The sequence below is a fragment of the Prionailurus bengalensis genome, chromosome E2 (assembly GCF_016509475.1).
Source record: "Prionailurus bengalensis isolate Pbe53 chromosome E2, Fcat_Pben_1.1_paternal_pri, whole genome shotgun sequence".
NCBI classification, from domain to species: domain Eukaryota; kingdom Metazoa; phylum Chordata; class Mammalia; order Carnivora; family Felidae; genus Prionailurus; species Prionailurus bengalensis.
This window is the reverse complement of record NC_057352.1, coordinates 60914400-60935364: the sequence shown is the minus strand read 5'-3', so window position 1 is coordinate 60935364 and position 20965 is coordinate 60914400. Positions and strand designations below refer to the sequence as shown.

The 20965-nt window shown below is 63.5% G+C and overlaps 1 protein-coding gene across 1 annotated transcript in view; it reads right to left on the bottom strand.

Moving 5' to 3' along the window:
• ZFPM1 (zinc finger protein, FOG family member 1) overlaps window positions 1–16694 on the bottom strand; it is a 65822-nt gene extending 49128 nt beyond the window's left edge. The window contains 1 exon segment of the mRNA XM_043599854.1: window positions 16280–16694. Within this exon segment, the coding sequence (XP_043455789.1) occupies window positions 16280–16319 (40 nt within the window). The 5' untranslated portion in view covers window positions 16320–16694.
• Between the last annotated feature and the right edge of the window lie 4271 nt (window positions 16695–20965).

Sequence of the window (20965 nt, the reverse complement as noted above, 5' to 3'; positions counted from 1 at the left end):
GGGCCCGGCGGGCGGGAAGGCCGCCCCGGGGGCGGAGACAGGGAAGTAGGGCCCGAGAAAACGGGCGCCCAGGCCGGCTCCGCAGTGATTCTGCAGATGGGCCGATAAGGGCTGATGGATGGGAGCGGGGGCCGGGCTAATGGAGCCGTCGCCGGGCCCACGCGTCAGATGGATGGAGGCAGATTGCTTCCTGGAAGGGGACGGGGCTCCAGTGTGACAGGGCCCTGCCATGGGGGGGGGGGGGCGGGGGGAGCGACGGCCTGCTAGGCTCCACACCACCCCCCTCACCTAGGGGGCTGGCTCTCCCTCCTGCACCGGCCCGCGGGATGGCCACTGCATCCCCGAGAGGTGGGGACTCCCCAGAGCCGGCTCGGGGCCCTGGGTTCAGGATTTCATTCACACCGGGGCACCGGGGCCCCTCTTCCGGGCCAGGCTGTCCTGATGCTCTTTCTGGGTGAGGAGCAGAATGCACACCCAGGCCTGGGAGACTAGCGTCCAGACTTGTGAGCCCAGCACCCCAGGCTGTGTCTCCTGCCCCTGGGGGATGCCACGCAGGGTGGAAGAAGCCAGGGCCTCTGGGCTAGGCTTTTTCCCTGTTGGGTGTGGCCAGGTCCCAGGCAGCAAATCTACTCTGTCCCCACTGCACAGATGGGGAAACCGAGGCACCAAGAGAGTGGAGGGGGCTTCCCGGTCCCACAGGAAGTCAGTGGCTCTGCAGGGTTGAGCCCGAACCTCCCCGCCCAGGGGGCACCTCATCCCCATGGGGGCCAGAGCGAGCTGAAGAGTCCAGGAAGCTGGAGTGAGGCACATTGCAGCTCAAACCCTCCACCCACCCTAAGCTTCTTTCCTCAACGGAAAACTGGAGGCTGAAAATCAGCCTCAAATTTCTAGACAGAGTAGAACGGAGGCTGCCAGGGGCCCAGGAAGGAGATGGGGGGACAGCATGGCGGGTCAGTACTCAATGGGTACAGTTTCTATTGGGATCTTTCACTACAGTACAAAAAAATGAAAAGTCTGCTGTCCAGTGCTGTGGGGCATCCAGCAGGCGCCACATAAGTGCCTGTTCCCATCATCCTAGGGGATACAGACACATGCGTGCACAGCCCTCCACAGATACGCGACTTTCTGCCCCACTTGCTGGCCGTGGAGACTGAGGCCGGGGCCTGCAGGGGCCTGGTCCTGTATCGATGGACAGGGTGGGGGTGCTGGGGGCCGTGCTGAGGCTAGGAGGGGAGGCCAGACACGCTGACCTGTCCCATGAATGGTCCTGGCCAACCTTCGCTGCCTGTCAGGGCTCGGCCCTGTTGGTCTCTCACGGAAGGGCCGAGGCCTGAGGGTCTTATGTGACTGGCCCGGAAGGACCCAGTGAGTAGTGGGGCTGGGATCTGCACCCAGGCTGTGTGGCTCCAAAGCCCGTGGCCTTGACCTCTCTAGGGTGAACCATGGTGATGATGGCTGTCTAGCTGCTGACCTGAGGGTCAGGATAGAGTAAGTGGAGAGGAAAAGTCTGGTCCCTGAGGAGGAGAAGGGAGGGGAGGGGCTGTGCGTTCCCGTGTCCTACCCCACATTCGGGGCCTGCCCCGGGCTGCTAAGGGCACACAGGAAGGCGCTGCGTGTCCTGGGGGTGGCACTGGCATCTGAACCGAGCCCTGTGCAACGCACGGTGGGGGCGGTCACTTCTCCTCCCCACCACGGTAGCTCGTTCCCTGCTCGCGACTTTTGCCTCTGCCGTTCCTCTCCCTGGAATGCTCTTTTCAACACTTACCACCATCTGTCCCTCCTTAAAGTCGGCTTCAGAACGGCCACCTTGCCTGCCAGGACCCCAGTCCCCCAGCTACAGGGGGACCCTCCGTCCTTAGCGTTCATTCCTGGTATTCCTTCTCTATTCCCCCACCAGTCTGGGGCTCACCAGTCTGGGGCAGGGACTGAGCCCTGTGAGGGTCATGGGGATCCCCGACAAAGTCCCCCAAACACCAAGGACTCAGACAAGTTTGGAGGCCTGAACGCACAAGGATGTCCAGAAGTCAGCCTGCTGTCCCTGTTCCCCCACAGTCAGCCCCCCACAAAGCAAGCCTCGGCCCTGCTGCAGGGACGGGTCCTCACTGTCTGCTGGTTATGACCCCTACTCCCTGGGCTTTTGGGCTCTGTACACGACAATGGTCACTTGGAGGCACTGACTCTTCTTTCCTTTTTCCGTTGGTTTTGCTTTGCTTTCCTGGGCCGGGGCTGGGGGGTAGGGCACGGGGAGGTTGAAATCGATTGAGAGAGTTGATTGAGCACCTGCTGTATGCCCTGCACTGTCCTGGGGGAGAGAGAGCTGCTACAGAATGGGGGCCCCTTGTGGAGAGTCTGCGGTGGGTGCTGGGGTGCCCCTCTGGGGCGATGGTTCCTATGCACTGCCTTTTCACCCTTGAGTGCTGAGTCCCTCTGACTCCTGCCCTGGGAGGCTTTGTCGCCTGTCTTAAAGGGGGTGAAGGGGCTTGGCTGAGGTCACAGGGCAACAGCCTGGTTTGGGTCCGTCAGCCCCCTCCCTGTTTCCTCTCCTTAGATCTCAGCCCAAACCTGTTCCCTCCTTGCCCCTCTGCTATTTTCCACTTATGCATTTTTGAAAAACACCCACGCCTGTGACTGGGGTTTCAGGTCACGGAGTTCTGCAGGTGCCGTGGAAATGGGGGGGGGGGGGGAGGCGGCTCCAGCCAGGCTCTAGGCCAGCTGGGCCTATGCAGGCCCCGTCTTACCGACAAGACAAACTATGGGGTGCAAAGTGACTTTGAACACAGTGAGAACACCCAAAGTTTCTTGAGCACTTCCTGCAGACATCGTCTCCTGTCATGTAAATTTCTGAAGATGGAAAATCTGAAAGACCCCAAGTTTCTAGAATAAACTACAACCACAGATAGGCTAAAGAACCCCCTGAGAAAGTGTTGTCTCAGCCCTCATTGTCTGGATGGGGAAACTGAGGCCTAGGAAGCAGATGGTCCTTGTCAGAGGGCACAGAGACTGCCCTGAGAGGCAGGCAGATCAGACCCTCCCATTCTACTGATAGGAAAGCAGGTTTGGCAAATGGGTTGGGACTGTCACTCATTAAAATGGTACCATGGCCCCGTCGCAGCCTGGTGCTGCCGCGAGCCTGGCAGTGTGAGGTCCTGGACAAAAATCATAGCGGAGGGGAAGGCAGAGATGGGGGGAGGGGGGGGGGGGCGGCATTCACAGAGTCTGGAGGTGCCCCAGACACAGGCAGGCGGAGCTGGCCGGCCTGGAGCTGCCCTGCCCCGTTTTTGAACTCAGTGTTCCCATCTGAGAGTCAGAGTTGGCGGAGTGATCTTGGGAACGCCCAAGTCCTGGTCCCTTAATTGGGGCTGTGGGGATCTGGGCCCTGAGGGTCAGCAGGAAGTCATCCAAAGGCCAAACTGTCTATCCCCAAGCGCCTGGGCAAACGGATGGCCCCACTAGCAAGGCCCCGGAAAGGCTGGCCCTTCCAGAGCTGGGGGGATTTCCATCAGGGGGTCAAGGTCCGGGCAAGACAGTATCCCCTACTCCATAAATTAAGGGCTCCTCCTCGAGGAGCCACGCCCCCTCTGAGGTGGCCCCGCCTCACGCGTGGAGCTCAGCCAATCCCCAGGCCTCACAACCGCTCATTTGCATGTTCTCTCCCATTGGCTGCAGGGACACAGATCCTTGGTTCCCAGGCCGCGGGGGCGGGGCCTGGGGAGGAGTTGACTGGGGTTATGGCCTAGGGGTACGCTGGGCTCTGGGGGGCGGGACTAGGAGAGCCTGGGGGGGCGGGGAACCTGGGCTGGGGGGGCGGAGCTAGGGGAGCTCTGGGCTGGGGGGGCTGGGGGAGGCTGGGGGGTTCAGCGGGGTGCGGGGGTGGCACGCTGGGCTCTGGGAGCCAGGGGGCCAGGGGAGCTCGGGGAAGGGGGCTGGCCTGGGTGCTTGGAAGACGCTGGGCTCTGGGGGCTCGGGCTAGGGGTGCTGGAGGGGGTTGGACGGGACGCTGGGCGCTGGGGGGGGCTGGGCTCTGGCCTCTGAAGGAGCAGGTTCTGGGGCTGCCGAGCTCTGGATGACCTGCCCCAGACCCAAGTCTGGGACACAAAATGGCCACTTGCCACATGGGGAGGCCTTTGGTTATACAGTACCAGCTCTTCCTTTTCCTCTAAAGCTCCGTTAAATCCTCAAACTCCCCCCTACCCCGCCCATTATGAACGACTCAGAGGGGGAAAGAGACTGACCCAGGGTCACGTGGCCAGGACGCAGCCACACAGCTGGGACCTGGCCCCTCATCCCAAGGCTGGGTTCCCTTCCTCCAGGCAGGGCTTATAGGGGGAAACTTCTTTTCAGCTGCTTCTTCTCAGGGAGGGCTAAGTTTTGGCTTCCTCTGCAAACTACCGACGAGGACCCCGATGATTTTAAGAGGCCCCAAACCCCCTAGCAGATCTAGTGGCATCCTTTTTCGGGGCGCCAGGAACTGCGGGGCGGTGGGCTCGCGGTGGGAGTGTGAATGTGCACGCGCTTTTGTTCCTGGCATTTTGGTGGGTGAGATAAGGGAACAACAGCCAGGCTCAGAGAGAGCAGGCAGATAGATAAGGTGATAGGGTTCCTCCAGCACACACGCCTATCGCCTTTATCAGAGTTCCCTTTTCTTTCTTTCTTGGGTGGGGGGGCAGGGTGGAACACACCCCACCCCCACCCCCACCCCCCACGCCGGGGAACTGAGGGGTGGGGGCCTCCCTCGCTCAGGTTCCTCCCGCTGTGTCCAGCACGCGGAGCCCTGGCCTGGGCCCGGACCGGAAGGGTGGGGGGTCCGGGGACTGTGGTCACAGCAGGGACCAGCAGCAGCTGTGCCTCTGCCCTTGCAGCTCCACGGAAGGGCCTCGGATGGGGGCGGGGAGGCCCAGAGAGGGGACAGACAAGGGGGCGTGGGGGGGGGGGCCTGGAGGCCAGTGGTCTGGAGACTGGGTGCCGAGCCCTCTCTCCAGAAGGCCTGTGAGCCCCTGTGGGCGAGGCTGGGCAGGAACCGGAGGCCTCCCCCAACCAGGCCTACAGGGCGGACCTGAGCATCTTCAGCCCCATTTTACAGATGCAGAAACCGAGTCTCAAAACAGAGCCGTGCCTGTGAGCCACAGCAAAGGGGGGCAGCCCGGACCCCCACATCCCGTCTGTATTCCCTCTGGCTCTGGGAGCCAGACTCCCAAAGACCTAACCACACACAGCATGGTGTGACAGGGGCTCCGAGCTCTGTACCCAGTGCTATTCACCAAAAGCAGTCCAGGGAGAATTCTGGTAGGCTCCGCGTAGGGTGTATGGGCTTGGCAGCCCCAGGGACCTCAACCCTGCACATGTCCCTGGAGGGCACGCCCCCACCCTGCTACACATGGGCCTGGGACACTCTCCCACGTCCCTCCTGCCTTTGTCCTCAAAGGCTAAGGAGGCCAGAATTATGATTATGCCCATTGCACAGGCAAGGAAACTGAGGTCCAGGGACATGAAGTCACTTGCCCAGGCTACCGACCCAGGAGGCAGAATTTGAACCCTGGTCACTCACTGCACAGTACACTCATCCTCCTCCCCCACATATGCACCCAGTTTACTGGAAATAGCTGACTTCCTTTAGAATATTGAAACAAACCAAAACCCAAAAGACACCAAGAAACCAATTTTATCACCAAAGGAGCCTATTTTCTGGGGGCAGATGATATGACCCCCAGAGATAAGCAGGAGTAGAGGCACCTTGTCATCTGCTCATCTCAGGCAGGGCTGTGTGGTTCCAAGCACGCACTCACCCTCTCTGTGCCTGGGCCTTTCTCCCCTAAATGGAGGGAGCAGACCCTTTAGGGGAGGGGGGCGCTATGGCTACAAACACCCCCCAGATCCTCAGTTGTGATGGAGATCCAGACCTTGGCCAGGACGCTAAGTCAGTCTCTACCGCTCCCTACTGTGCTGTGTGACCGTGGATGAGTTGCTCAACCTTTCTGAGCCTTGAGTCCTCTTCAGAGAAGAAACGAAGTCAGAGGTAAACTTTCCAGGGCTGCTGGGATGCTACAGGGTAGCAGAGGTCAAGCCCAGGCCTGGCATACAGAAAGCACTCAGTAAAGGGAGCTGCTACCTAACAAAGACCACCATGAGGATTGTTATAACTGTGGGGTCCTAGAACCACTCAGAAATGTTGCTGACTGCCCACTCATGCCTGCTGTCTCTGGGATCACAGAGAATCTCATTTCTTGGGAGTTGCTTAAAAAACAAATACAGAGATGGGGGGGTGGTGGCCAGCAGCCCTGCACCTGCTGGGCGCCCCAGGCATGCCCCAGGGCCTTGGTGTCCCCACTCACACAGTGGGGGTGTGCACAGCTCCATGGGTGCCTGGCCCCCACGCGGCCGCCGCACCTGTCCCTCAGCGGGAGGATTAGCCACACGCGGGCCCTAATCGCTGCTAATCGCGCTACCATCATCGAAGGATCTCGGATCAGCTGAAGGAGGCGGCTTTATCCAGACAGACGCGGAGATGGCACCATAGTCCCATCTGGGCGCCGACCGTCACAAGTGGCAGGCGGGCTGGAGGGCTGAGGAAGGCAGGGTGGCTGAGGATGGTGGGGGGAGAGAGCCGGGAGCCCCCCACCTCCCCAGCTGCAAGAGAAGCTCGACTTGGTCCCTCAACATTTATTGGGCACCAGCTGTATGACCAGGTACTGGTCTGGGTGCTGGGAGTCAGCAGACGCCCAAACGGGCAAAATTCTTGCCCTTGGGTGCTGCGTCCTCTCGAGGAGTGCAGGCCCACTTGTCAGATGCTGAAACTAAGGCCAGCGTGTCCAGAGTTGAGCCCAGGCAGCAGGTCCGGACCCCTGCTCTGGCGGAGTGCCTTAAATCTCCCCTAAAAAGGCTCACGCCCCAGGCCGGGGGTGCCCTTCCGTCCCCCAGGACGACTCCTGCTGCTTTTGTGAGTGGAGGCCAGAGCCTTCCCCTCCCTGGCCGGGCCCCTGGACACTGTCGGTCCAGAGGCCTGGGGAGGCCTGGGAGGTGCAGGCGGGCCCCGGGGGCCGGGAGAGGCTGGGAGAGGCGGCCAAGGGCTCCCCTCCAGGGCCCCCACCATCCCCACCCTCCTCCCTACCTTCTTTTTCAAAAACATAATTTATCTGTGTATTATCAAGAAATCCAGACACTTTAATCAGTGAGCTATGAAGTCAGAATTTCCATTCTTATCTGCGGGAGGAGTGGAAACGGAGGAGATAGGCGGCAGGGACGGATCGCTGGTGGGGAATGTTAATGGGTGGGGAGGCTGGGCTATTGGCCACGGAGACGCCGTATCTCCCCCATTATCAAGGCCGTATCTCGCCAACCATCTCAGCGCAGTAATGGGGCCAGTTCAACTTTCCGAGTTATCACAGGAGCTGAAACCCGCGCCCGCCAGAGGCCCGGACGGGAGACAGTTCCGGGCGGACGGGGCTTCGGCCGGCACAGCCAGGAGGCAGAGGGGGACAGCTGGCCTGGCTGGGGCCCCCGGGGGCCTGGGCGCCCCTGCCCCTGCCCGTCAGGGCCGCCACAGTGAGCGTAGGGGTTCCCTCTGTGCTCTGGGAAAATGTCTGGTTTTGAAAGAGCCAGGCGTGAGCATACTGCACAGGAGGGGAAACCGAGGCAGGAAGCCATCTCAGGGTCACAGTGGTCCCAGGCCCGCCTGAGCTGTGCCAGGCCCCTGAAGTGAAAGAGGGCTGGGGGTGTGGAGGCACGGCAGGTGGGGGTAGGAGGTGAACCCCATGCCCTCCCACCTTGTGGCCTGCAGGGTCCCCCGACCTCCCTGGGGCCTTTTCCAGGCCCTAACCCCAGCGGCAAAATCAGCAGGCGGGGACATCCTGCTGGGCTCTGTCCCTGCAGGTCCTGACCTGAGGCTTGGCTCCACAGCCCCTCGGTGGCCTGGCATATACTCAACCCACCCCTCAAATGGTAAAGGGTCTCCCCGCTGCCCTCGGGCCTGCTGCAGGACAGACCCCAGGGGGCGGGGCACCCCTGGCCCCTGCGTGGAACACCCCTGTTCATCCAAAGGAAGGGACCCCAAACCCACTCATTCCCACCCCGCGAGGATTTAGTGATCCCACTTCACGAGAAGCGTCTGAGGGGTGGAGCAAGTCTCCCTGAGGACCGCCCACCACGTGGGGCCCCCATCTGACCCCCTGGGTCCCAGGAACTGCCCTACTGACTGGGTCCGTTGGGGCTCTGGTCCCTCTCCCACAGCTGGAGGGCAGGGCAGCAACCGCCTTGGCCCAGAGAGGGGAAGGGACTCGCCCAAGGTCACACAGCCAGTGAGAAACAGCCTGGTGACCACAGCTGGACACTGCCCGGAACCACAGGAAGGCCTCGGTTTCCTGGACCTGAGCACGGGTGCCGCCAGGCCGGCAGGGAAGCCAAGAGAGCTCAACTTGTGGAAACCCCCACTATAACCATCCTCTTCCTCCTCCCCCAGGGTGGGGAGCTCGAGCTGCAGCCCTGGGTCTGACCCGTAAACCCCCTAGGCCTCAGTGTCCCTCTGTGCACTGGGCTAGTCACTGAGCGTCCCTCAGAAGTTACCGGAGGAAAGGCAGGAGCCAGTGTCTTTAAGTTTTGGGCCCTCGGCAGGGGCTTCCTAAGCACTCAGGACGGCAGGATGAGCCGGCAGGGGGGTGGGAGGGTGCAGACAAGCTGGGTTTGGATGGCGGGAGGCCACTCGAGGTCCTGTGGCTGCCCAAAGCTCTGAGCTCTGAGCAGAGGCCTTGTCTTTGGTCTCAAGCGTCCAAGCACCCAATGCCAGACTCCCCCCACCGAGCCCTCCCTGGGGGCTAAGAATCTGCCACTGCCTGCCAGGCCCTGTCCCCAGTGGAGGGCTCACCGCAGGACAGAGGCATGACTTGCCCCGGGCCCCCTTTCCTGGGTCTTACTTGCAGCACAGAGGCTTGATGGAGAAAAGGGAAATTGAGGCAGGAGAATGTGACAGGTGCAAGCACCCAGGGCAGACGAGGAAAGCCTCAGGGCTTGAGTCAGACACCAAGAGGAACGGGCAGAAAGCAGGCCTAGGGCGACCGAGGAGGGGAGAGATGACCCTCTGTCCTCTTCACTTGCATTCTGTCACGCAACCCCAGTGACACCCCAGCTCTGGCCCAGGCCGCACCCGCTACGCCACCTGCCCCCACCCCGCCCGCACCGTAGGCATCACTGTTCCATTTTATGGGGGAAACCGAGGCTCAACAGCTTGCAGGAGGCCTGGGCGCCCTCAGAGCCCAGCCTGGTATCCCCATGACATCTCCATCTTGCAGAGGTGAGGACTGAGCCTCGGGAAGGCGGGTAACTTCTGTGCACCTGCAGAGTTTAGCCCTCCAGCCCAGGATTCTGGCTGCGGCAGCCCCCACGGTGGCCATCCCCTCCTTCCAGGAAGCGGTGTGCCTGCCACTTCCGGGGGTCTAGGACACAGCCCCCCCCCCCCCCGCCCCCCGCCTGGGAGCCCTGGCAGGCCTGCAGCAGACCGCCCTCTCGACCCCGTCTGTATCCTTCCTGCTCGTGCGCCGTGCACGGCCCTGCTGTAGCCACCCGCCCTTTCTGGTCCTGCATTTCTTTGTGTGTCAGATGGGTCGAGAACCCCAACCTTAGCAGGCATCGAGGAGAATCACATGTGAAACCCAGAGAAACCCAGGCTCTGAGCGTCCACACCCTCCGGTCCAGGGGAGGCAGAAAGGAGGGGGTGGAGGGGAGGGGCTTGCTTATCGGCCTAACCCAGCTCTGGCCCAAGGTCACATTCCTGACCCAGCGGGGACACTGCCTTCTCCCAAACAGGGGGCCTTGGAAGGTGGAGGAGGAGGGGGGGAGCCAGGCTGGAAGGGTCCTGGGACAGGTGGCCTGGGGGAGCGGAGCAGGCACTGTCCAGAGAAGCCTCTGCCCACCCCTGGGGTCCAAAGACCCAGCTCCTGTCGTGTGGCCTCGAGGGTGTCACAGTCTCCCAGGGCCTGTTTTCTCATCTGTAAGATCGGTGAATCGATAATGACAATGAGCCTAAGAGCAGGTAAGACGCTTGGGCAAGAGGAGGACTGAGGAGGGCCCGGGCCCCGCCCAGCCCAGGGTGTGACTGGGCCCCTCGCCCCCCACCCCCCTACCTCCCCTGTCCACAAGTCCCTTCAAAAACTCACACCCGAAGGCGCAGGGGGGCCGGACACAGGGCTCCGTGTGAAGCGTCCAGTCCCCCAGGCTTCTCGCAAAAGCTCAGTAATGCCACCAGCAGCTCCCAGGCCTGCCACATCCACTGAGGACATGACCTTGGGACAGCACTTTACAGTTTGCTTTTGAGACCTCACAGACCTCACGTAAAGGCCCGAGGAAGGAGGTACCGTTCTTGAGCTCTTGCTTCAAAAGTGGAAACTGAGGCTGACAGAAGTCATTTGCCCACAGGGTCACGGTGAGGCCAGGACTGAAGGCCAAGCAGTGGCCTCCCACTCGGGTGATGAGGGCTGGCCTTCTGCCCGGCGCCCTGAGGCCAGCCCAGGCCTAGAGCATAAAGCCTCTGCTCCTGGTGTGGGGACAGGGTGGGGACGGAAGCCCTGAGGTCCCGGAGGGAAGGGCCTCTCCACAGCCTTCCTAGTGGCCCCTGAGCAGCCAGGGGCCGGTGACGGCAACAGGTCATCCAGCAACAAACAGCCTAGGTGCCCCCGAGTGCCGCTGTCATCAAGCACCCACGGTAGCCCAGCCCTGCTTGAGCCCGGGCACAGCCACGAGAGCCGGGACGGCGTCAAGCCCATTCTACAGATGAGAATCGCAGGACTGGGAACGAGAGAGACACTCGCCTAGGCCACTCAGCGGGGAAGCTGTGCGGAGGTGACGCGACAGTGGCACCATCTCAGACGACACGAGTTTCCCCCGGATTCTCATGGCTGTGCTCGGGGGCCGGCAATGTCATCATCCCCGTTTTACAGATGGGTAAACCGAGGCTCACTCGGGCAGGCCTTGCTTACAGTCCCACTCCATTTCATGCCGTGTCTCCATTAGGTCATTTATCTGACAGAGTTCTGGAAAGCCCACTATGTGGGGACAGGACAGACCCAGTCCCTCCTCCTGGGCAGCAGAGATCTGAGCTGCCCGTGCAAAGGCACCGGGGCCAGAAGCGACTGAAAGAAGCCAGCCCCTCAGCTGACACACAGGCCCTGGTGAGGGGCTGCCTTGGGAGCTGCCACCCCCAGTCCCCACGCAGAGACTCTCCTTCTCATAGGAACACATGAAGTGCAACCTGACGGTAGCTAAGCCCTTACCTATAGGCCGGGTGCCTCCCTCTGTGACGGCTGAGGACACCGAGGCCACGGGTGGCCAGGAGGTACATGTGGAGGCCAACTCCCTCTGCAGGCACTGCCCCCCACCCCCGACCTGTTGAGTGGGGAGTGGTAGACAAGGCTCAGTGAGCACAGCTGGTTGTGGCCTCAGTTTCCCCCTCTGTGAAATGGGAGCGGAGGCCCTGGGGCAGCTCCAGGGGTACGGTGGCTTGGGGGGGGGGGCAGGAGCCCAGGCCCGGGTCTCTGGGCCTGGCGATACCAATCAGTGGGCACCAGCTGCCTCCAGGAGGAGGCCCGTCGATGGCAGATAGGCCGGCTGGGAGTATTATTCACGAGTCCGTCAAGCCCCAGGAACGTCTGGTTGGCATAGAAACAGGAGATAAGGGGTACAATTAATGGCATCACATTCCCTCCTCCTTTCTTCCCCAACTGACCCATTTAAATCCCTGGCGGGGCTGGTGCCACGCTGGGCTCCCAGTGACCTCCAGGGAGGGGCTGGCTGGGCAGGCAGGACTCGGCCAGAGCTCAGGCCCCCGGGCAGGGCTGGCTGAAGTCTCCCCAGGGGCCACCCCTGCGCAGTAGGGTCTCAGGAAGGAAGCCCCGGGAGATGTGGCAAGGGCTAGGCTGGCGAGGGACCCCGACGTGCCTCCCCTCCCAAAGGCCCATTTCGCAGGTGTGGAGACTGAACCCGGACAAGCCTGGGGACAGCAGCAAGAGGAAAGCAGCGTGATGCTCACAGGCAGGCTGGTTTGGAACTTGGGGCCAGGCTGCCTGCACTCCAACTCTGGCTCTGCCGTTGTTCTGGGCGAGAAACTTAAGCAATCTGTGCTCAGTGTCCTCAGATGTAAAGGTGATAAGAACAGGACTTCTTTTAAGGTAATGTGTGGACAGGCACCGAGTAAGCTAAGTATTAGCCATTGCTAATATGATTATCACCGTCCAATGCAGGAATGAACCGCTCGTTTTCCCTGAGGCCCAGGACAGCAGGAAAACTGAGCCATCTGGAGCCAGGGGGAACCCAACCTCAGGGGTGATGGCTGGCCCCCAGGGACCACCAGGCCCTTTCAAGTCTGGGTTCGGGGCTGGGGGCCCATGAGCAAAGCCCTCCTGGCCGTCTCAGCCCTTCATCCCCTCGGCTCACCACAGATGGGTCCCCGTGCCCCAGGGCTCTGAGGAGGGGGCCAAGGCCAGTGGAGGACAGGACTTACGTCCCTGTTGACAACTGGAGGGCAGGCACTGTCACACCTGTCTTTCAGAGAGGGGAAATGGAGGCCGTGGAAGTGAACTGCCCACGGTGGCCGTGCACCAGGACCAGCAGGTGCCCCGCCCCCGCCCACTTTCTTCATTTCGCCGCCGTCCCAGGGAGGTGCGGCCTTGCAGCGTGGCCCCTGCGAGCCGGGCAGACTCCCAGGGGCCTCCCGTAGCTGGGAGGACGGTGTGCGATGTTGTGTGTGCGTCATCCTCTCATGCCGACGGAAACTCCAGGGGAGACCACCCCCTCCCCCTACTGGGCCCGAGCCAGGCCCCCCCGGAACCGGCCCTCACCAGAAGGCACTGTCGGCCCCACAGGTGGGTGTCGAGCTGCTGGAGAGAGCGGAGGGTGAGTCTGAAGCACGGAGTGAATTAGTCATCCTGTGGCCACCAATAATTCCTTTAATCAAACTCCAAGCATGTGTGAAAACACCCTCACAGGAGACAGAGTGGCCGCTGGGGCCAGGGCAGACGGGGCAAGTCCCCAGCTTCTGCTGGAGGCCCCTCACCTGGCTGGCCTGGGTTTCCACTTGGTATCTAGGACCATGGTCCCTGAGGGCCCTCCCACTGCAGTGACATCACCAGTCGGACCTGGGGGCTTGTTCCTGTCTGTATTTTTCAAGAGAGGGGAAACTGAGGCCTGGCCCCACCCTTCTTATCCCATTCTCACCTCCTCACACAGGCATCCCTTCCCTGGGGTCCTGTGCCTCCGAGCCCTTCGCCCCCCCCCCCCCAACAACAGCCAGGAATCATCCCATTTTTCAGAGCTGGAAACTGAGGCCAGCCCACTGTCCCTTGGAGGCACCTCTGTGGCTGGCCTATTCCTGACCTCGATGAAGGTACCCCCTTCTGGAAAGTCTCTGACTGTACCAGTCACTTTACCCCCATCCCCCACCCACCACCCACACCGAAGACAGGGCTGGGACCCAGTGCACACATACAGCAAGGGCTCAATAAACCTGCTGAATCAAGGGGGGCCTGCTCAGAAAGACCGCCAGCGCACTGGCCTGCCTCCACCGCAAACAGCCTGGGCCATGGAAACCACCTCGGTGTTTTTCAATCAAACTCCAAGCAGGCGACATCTAAAACTTGCCAGGAACGCACAGCAACCCTAACACGGTGGAGAGGAAAACACGCTCCCTCCTGGAGGTGATAAACCCCACCTCTGGCTATCTCACACCATCTGATAGGAATCGGGCGGGTGCCCCCCCCCCCCCCCCCCCCCCCGCACCGGGCCCCGAAGCTCCGGGCCAGCGAGAGTCATTTTCCTTTCATTTTGACGGACTGTACCACCCGCAGGGGAGGATCGACTTCTTGGCAATTAAGTATGTTTGGGAAGAAAACTCGCCCAGACGACCCGCAGCAGACGCCCTCTCCCCCTGCCCCGGCTCTGGGCCGGGCCGCTCTCCCAGCCGAGACCCCCCCCCCCTCGCGCCGTGGTTGCCTCGAACCCGGCCGGGCCTGGTGGCCATAGATAAGGCCTCTTATCGCTCTTGGCGATCGCCATCCGGCCGACCGGCCCTGCGCTTATCGGAGCTCACATCGACCCGGGCGGGAGGACAGCTCGGCGGGCCGGGGGTCCCGAGCTGGGCTCTGCCCCTCGCTTCCAGCCAGCTCGGCCCCAGCCTATCGTCTCGGCCATCTGGCCGGCCAAGGCCGCGCTCCTGCCTCGCCCTCCCCCCGCTCCCACGTTTGAAGTTAATAACTGGAAGCGCCTATCACCGCGGCCATCGGTTGCGCGCCTTATCAGCGCGGCACATCTATCTCCTCGCGGAACAAAAGGCGCACAGAGGCGCGGGCAGCTGCGCCCCGGCTTGGTGAGGGCGCGGGGGGCGGTGGCGCGCAGCGCCCGGTCCCCTCCCCCTCTACACCCGCGGCCTGGTCTCAGGTGAGGCCAGCGCGGCGGGCGCACAGCTGCGAGGGCCGCACGCACAGCCGCGGGCAGAGGGCGGGCGGGCGCCGCCGCTTGGTGACAATCAGCGCTCGCATCTTAACTCTCCAAGATCTGCCAGAGGGAGGAGGCGCCCGGGGTGGGGCCTGCGGGGGGTCTGCAGGGAGGGTGCCCAGCCCGCCTGCTGCGCCCCCACTCCTGCCCGGATCCTGGCCGCGCGGAGGGTGAGCAGCGGACGGGGAGGGGGGGTGGCTCGCCTGCGCGCCCGATGCGGTCCCAGTCCCCAAGGCGCACCCTTGGCCGACCCAGCTGGGCCCCGGCGCTCGCCCTGCTCGAGGCCTTATCGGCGCTGTCGATCGGTTCCCAGCCTGAGATCTCCTGCCCGCGCTATCTGTATTTCTCATCACGCTGAAACACATACACACACGCACACACGAGAACAGACCCAACAGAGGCGCACAGGGGAGGAGGGGAAAAAGAAACCAGAGAATCAGCGCAGATCGGGGACCCGTGGGTGGTTTTAATACTTAAGTTGACTTGATAGAAGGCGACTTTCAGAAAACAGGTCCCGCTTGCACACTGGGGGAGTGGGTTACGGGAACCCAGATTTATGCTTGCGTGGCCCCTTTCTAGGACCTGAGGGGTGGACACTTCCCCAGGCGCGCGCACACGGGATCCGGGTGGCAGTGGTCATGTGGACAGAAGTGGCAGTGCCTGGGCGTCTGAGGCTGGGCAGAGGGCTGGGCCCCCCTCTTCGCTTCCCATCTGGCCTGGGAGACGCGACCCCCGGAAGAAATCTCGTGCCCAGGCCCTGGCAGCGAAGGCGCGAAGTTATTGGCGTGAGGTGGGGAGCGGCGCTTCCTGTGTGCTCACGCTCTCGCTCCTTGCGAGTGGCCCAGAGCGCGCCGCGCTGCTTTCATCACGGGGCTTTGGCAGTAAGGACTTAGACCGCGCCGTGCCCCTGGGGAGCGGACCGCGGGCAGGATGGGCAAGAAACATGGGACGCAAGCAGAGGCGATGGTGACCTGGGGCCTAGTCTCTGGAAGCCCCCCTTTCCTGACTTGGGGTAGTAGGATAGCCCCCTCGGATGAGCGGGGTGCGTGTATGTGTGTGTGTGGGGGGGGGGGGGGTGCCTGCTTGCTGCACGTGCGGCATTGGCCGGGACAGAGAGTAAGGTCGGACCTCCAGGAGACTGTCCCTGGGCAGGGAAGGGTCGAGTTGGAGACCCCAGCGACAGGGCGCGGGGGTCTGCGCGGCTGGAACCGAGCGCACGGGCTGCGGTGGCTGCACCGGCCCCCCATCCCCAGCCACGCGGCTCTAGGGCCAGCAGAAGAGGTGGTGGGAGCGGGCCGGTCTCCACCACTTAGCCATGCATTTCCACGCGGCCCGGGTGCCCCCTCTCCCTCCCAGGTCTCCCTGTTTCTCCCTCTAGATACAAAGCCTGGGAGAGTCAACCGCGCGGCGAGATAAGATCACAATTTCAGCCCGTCCCGACAGAGCGATCTTATCAGGATGGGACTTGCAGAATGGAATATTTTAAACTTTATCTGAGCCCAGATCGGGGCCGCCTTATCGCCGCACCATCTCAGGGATGCGGGGGAGGGGCAGGACGCGAGCTGGCCGCGCCCCCAGCCGCCCCGCTCGCGGCCCTCCGGGCGGACGCTCCTCCCGGCCCGACCCCTGGTCCCTGAAGCGAGACGCGGGGGCCCGGCCCGCCGGCGATTAGATTACCGCGCGCGGGGCGCACAGCGCGGGGGGGCGCGGCGCGGGGTGAAGGTCGCGGGGCAGAGCCGGGCCGGGCGTATGGGGGCGGGCCGGCGGGGGCCGGCGGGGGTCGGGGGCCGGCGGGCAAAGTTTGACTCACGCTTGATCTGCCGGGGGTTGCTCTGTTTCCTCCTGGACATGTCTCCGGCGCCGCGCGCCCTCCCGGCGGCCGCCTCTAGCCCCTGGCGGGCGGCGGCGGGCGGCGGGGGCGCGGCGGGGCCGCGGGGCGGCTCATGCCCCCGGCCCCCGGGCTCCTCGGCCGTCCCGGCCCGCGCCCCAGCCCGCCGCGCCCGGCCCGGAGCCGCTGCGGAGGCCGGAGGCAAGGCCCTGCGCTGCGGGCGCGCCGACCGCCGGGGGCGGCGGGCGGCGGACTGCTGCCAGCTCCTCGGCTCCCGCGCAGACGCCGCCGCCGCCGCCGCCGTCGCCGCCGCCGCTCGGCTTTTCTCAATGGAACCTGCGGGCAGCGCGCGGCGAACCGGGCGGCCTCGGCCGGGGCGCTCCCGGCGGGCTGGCGGGCGGGCCGGCGCGGCGGGGGCGGGGCCTGCGCGTCCCCGGCGCCTCGCCTCCGGCCCCGCCCCCGCCGCGCCGGCTCCGCCCCCCGCCGCGCCAGCCCCTTCCCCGGGCGGATCCAAATTCCCTGCAGCCCGGCCCCGCCCCCCCGCCACCACGGCCCCGCCTCCGCCGCCACGGCCCCGCCTCCGCGCCGGCCCCTCCCCCGGGCGGATCCTGGTTCCCTGCAGTCCAGCCGGCCCCGCCCCCGCCGCGCCGGCCCCGCCCCACCTGGCCCCGCCCCCGGGTGGACCTCTGGCTTCCTTAGCTCCTCCTCAGTCCCGCAGCTTTGTCCCCAGGACTGGCTCTGATTCAGCGACCTTTCGGTCCCGCAGCCCCGCGGCTCCGCGTCAGGCCGAGCTTCGGGCCTCTCTGGACACGCCCCTAGGGCCTAGCTCCTCCCCCCAAGCCCGGCCCGACCCGGCTCTGCTCGCCCCCTCGCTCCGCCCCAGGTTTCCCGTGGCTCCGCCCCCAGCCCCCCGGCCCCGCCCAGGACCCCTGGGCTCGACGACTCGCCCCGCCCCCCGCCTGAGGGGTGAGGGCAGCAAGGGCCCGGTCAGGAAGCCCTAGGCCTCGACGCCCCACTGTGTCTTGAGCCAGATTTGGGGTGTGGAGTCCGCTGTGGCCGGGTGGGGGCTTCCGTCTGAGTCTGCGGTGGAAGAAACATCCCTGGGGTCCGCCGTCCAAATGAAGTGTGGGGACCTCCGGGCCCTCCTCCCCTGGGCTCCGGTCTGATTGTAAATCCGGGAGGGTGTGGAAGCCGGCCGCCTGTCCCTGCTCCCCCTGCAGCAGCCCGTTCCTCCCCAGGGCGTCCCTGCTGAGGGGCCAGGGAGGAGGCCCCTCCGTGGGCTGGGCCGGCACCTGCGTCCCCTCCCCGCCTGGGACAGAGTCACTACTGTGTGTTCTAGCCCTGGAAATGGAGACCGACTCTCATGTCTTTGGGGATATGTTCATGGGATCCCAGAGCCCCCCCCCCCCACCCCCTTTTCCGGTGCAGCTCAAGTCCCAGAGCATTAAGAGCTGTGTCCCCAAGCTGAATTGTGTTCTTTTAATATTCTTGGCCTGCATTTGGTACCTGCTCCCTGGGCCCTTCATTCAGAAGAAATAGGGGGGAGAGCAGGGCCCAGGGGCAGACCAGAAGACCTTTGCAAAGAAGACACCTGGGTGCCTGTCCAGATGATTATCACAACGGTCACCTGCAGAGGCTGGCCTTGTGCCGTGTGCTCTGCCTGTGAGACACTCCTGTTATCTGTGCCCCTGGCCCATGGAAGAGAAGGGCTGCCCCTGGGGCCAGGGCACTCTCTCTGGCACCACCACTGCTCTCCAGGGGCCTCTGGGCAGGAGAGTGGCTGCTGGGCAGCCTCTCAGTCAGGAGGCTGAGGTCCCCCCGGGACCACATGTCCACCACTGGACAGATGGGCACACTGAGGCCAGAAGGCCAAGAGACACGGCTCACCAGCTCTTCCCACTCCCTGCCCTGGGCCAGTGGGTGCAGCCTTCCTGCAGCGGCCTGGTGCTTGGACCCTCTCTGTGGGGGGGAGTGGGGCCCACGGTTGGCTCGTTCGCTCAGGGCTCCCACCGGTGCGAGCTTTCCGTGGGCCTTGCCATCATCCCCAAAGGAGGGCCTCTTTCCAGGGTGGGGACCTGGGGGTGGGGCGGGAGGGGGCTTCCTAGAAGCGGGGCTGCGAGCTGGCACCATGGCTGGCCTTGAGGCCCCACGCCCCGGGCTGGCGCTGCTGCGATGGCCGGAGGTGTGTGTGGTGGAGGATTGTGAAGGTCAGCGGAAGAAAGAGGGTGGGACCGGTCAGTGGGATTTGGGGTGCAGGGAAGACAGGCATCGCATCGGCTACTTGTTTCTCATATACAGTTTAAAAACCCGAGGCCCCCGAGAGGAAGGACACGTCCGAATTTCCCAGTGACTTAGAGGCAGAGGTGGGTCAGAAACAGAGCCCGCTGACTAGGACCGACTACCATTTTGGGGTATGCGTGAACACGTAGAGCTTCTTGTGTAAAAGTTAGGAATTTCAGGGCAGCCAAATTAGAGCATTAAACCAAGCGCACACGCCCATGAGGCCATGACAGTCCTGCCCCTGGCCAGAGCTGTTTCCCCAACACCTTCCTTCTATACCTTGCTCCTTCCTGCTGTCCTGTGGGGGGAGGGGGAGGTCATTACGCCACCGTACGGAGACGGGGAGACAGTCTGCAGCCTGCGGGGACCAGTGGCGATGCCATAGGACCTCGCCTGCGCAGGTCCCACACCCTCAGGGGAAGTCTGTTGATAATGGCCACATGCTGAGGAAAGAGGAACCAGAAATGCTGTCAGAGGAAGGCCTGTGTGAGTTCACAGGAGAGGCCTGGGGAATCCAGGGTGGCTGTCTGGAGAAGGTGACATCTACGCGTGGCTTTGCAGGGGTCCCTGATCAGGTGAGAGAGGAGGAGCAGTGTGGGGTTGCTGAGGGTGTCCCGGCTAAGCCCACCCGGCCGCCTCCATTCCCCACGGACTGCCCCTTGTGCACCCGTCTCCACCTGCCCCTGCAAGTCCGCACGGATGGCCAGGGCTCACGTCGCCATTGGTGGAGAAGACAGGGCTGTGTTCAGCCGGAGTGCAGGGCTGTCGATGCCCGATGTGGAGCTGGGCTGCCTGGTTGTCCCGGCTCACTGGATCTGAGCTTTCTGGCAGCTGCCTGCTGGGGTCCCAAGACTCCCTGGAGGCCTCCTGGGCATGGCTTTGACCTGGGTGCCTGCTCTAAGGGCGATGTCATCACCACCGTCCGTCCCACCTTTGTGAGCCCTACTCTTGGCTGGTTTGTTTTCTCTCACGACACACTGGCGCTGTGCTCTGGAGGTTAGGACGTCAGAGTCGCCCTGGCAGAAACTGGCAGGGCTGGGCCTGGAATACATAAGACCTGCTTTCAAGCACCCGGTGGGCTGTCGTGGGGGTGAGGAAGACACTGAGGCTCCGAGCGGTCCTGCAGCTCAGATGATGTAACCCCAGGCAGCCGTACTCCAGAGCCCAAGTTCTTAACCCTGGCCTGGGAGCAGGGAGAACTGGGTCCAAGTCCCGCCTCTGCCATTTTGGAGGGTGTGACCCTGACCCGGTCCTTAATCAGTCGGGTCTTTGGTTTCCTCCTACATAGGTGGGGGTGGGGGTGTGACCCCTCGGGGCTCCTCTGGCCTTGATCGCACTGTGGGCTGGCTGTCTGTGGCCATGTTCCGTGCCGCCTCCCCACGAGGAGGGCTGCCCCAGGCTGGGCAGCTGCCGGGGGTGGGGAAGGAGCTTCCACGTGCCAGGCCCTGCACTGGTTTTCAGGCTATGACCAAGGGAGCCACAGAATATTCTAGAAACTTAAGGTGGTCCTTGAAGGAGGAAGAGGATGCTCAGGAAAGAGTGATGGGAAAAGGGCTTCCTCAGCTAAGGAAAGAACAGGTGTAGAGGTTGGGGCAAGCTCGGGGCTGGAGCAGACTGGGGGTGTGTCAGGAGGCCAGGCCAGAGGGGGCCCCCTTTCTGTGTTACTGCCTCCCAGTGTCTGGGATTTCACCTCCTTACAGCTCTGAGATGCACCCCGATACAGTGCCATCACCCCACCCTGCTTCGGGCCCCTACCACCCGTCACCACTGCCATCGCTACCCCGCTGGTCCCCACGGCCACCGCTGCCCCCCTGCAGACTGAAGCCAGCGGGACCTTCCCAGAAGCCATCTGTGATAATCTCAGGATCTGCCCTCGCCCCGTTCTACCTTCTTTTCTGAACCTCCTTGGTGGGGGTCCAGGTGTCCTGTGGCCCCGGGGCCCACGCACAAGCTGTTCCTGCTGCCGGGGACACCGTCCCTCAGGGAAGCCCCTAACTTCTCCCCGACAAGGTGACGCCCTCCTCTCTCTTCCAGCTGGCAGGGCCCGGCCTCTCTTCTGTGGCACCTGGAGCCCCATCGTCTGACACCAGCAGGGACAGGAGTGACACACGGGTCAGCGCACAGCCTGCTCGTGACAGCTTTCTGAAGGAGGGACCGTTAGAATTCCCATTTGCCAGAAGAGTAAACTGAGGCTCAGAGAAGTGAAGCCACTTGCCCGAGGCCGCGCAACAGGTAAGCGGCCGAGCCAGCTTCCTCCCGAGGGAACCCACACACGCTGTTCCAGAGTGGCCGCCGGTGGCTGCGTTGGAGGAAGGGGGACCCAGGCTCCATCTGTGGCCCCTGCCTGGGCCGGGCCTCGCTCCCCCCGCCGCGGGTCCGCCAGAGGTC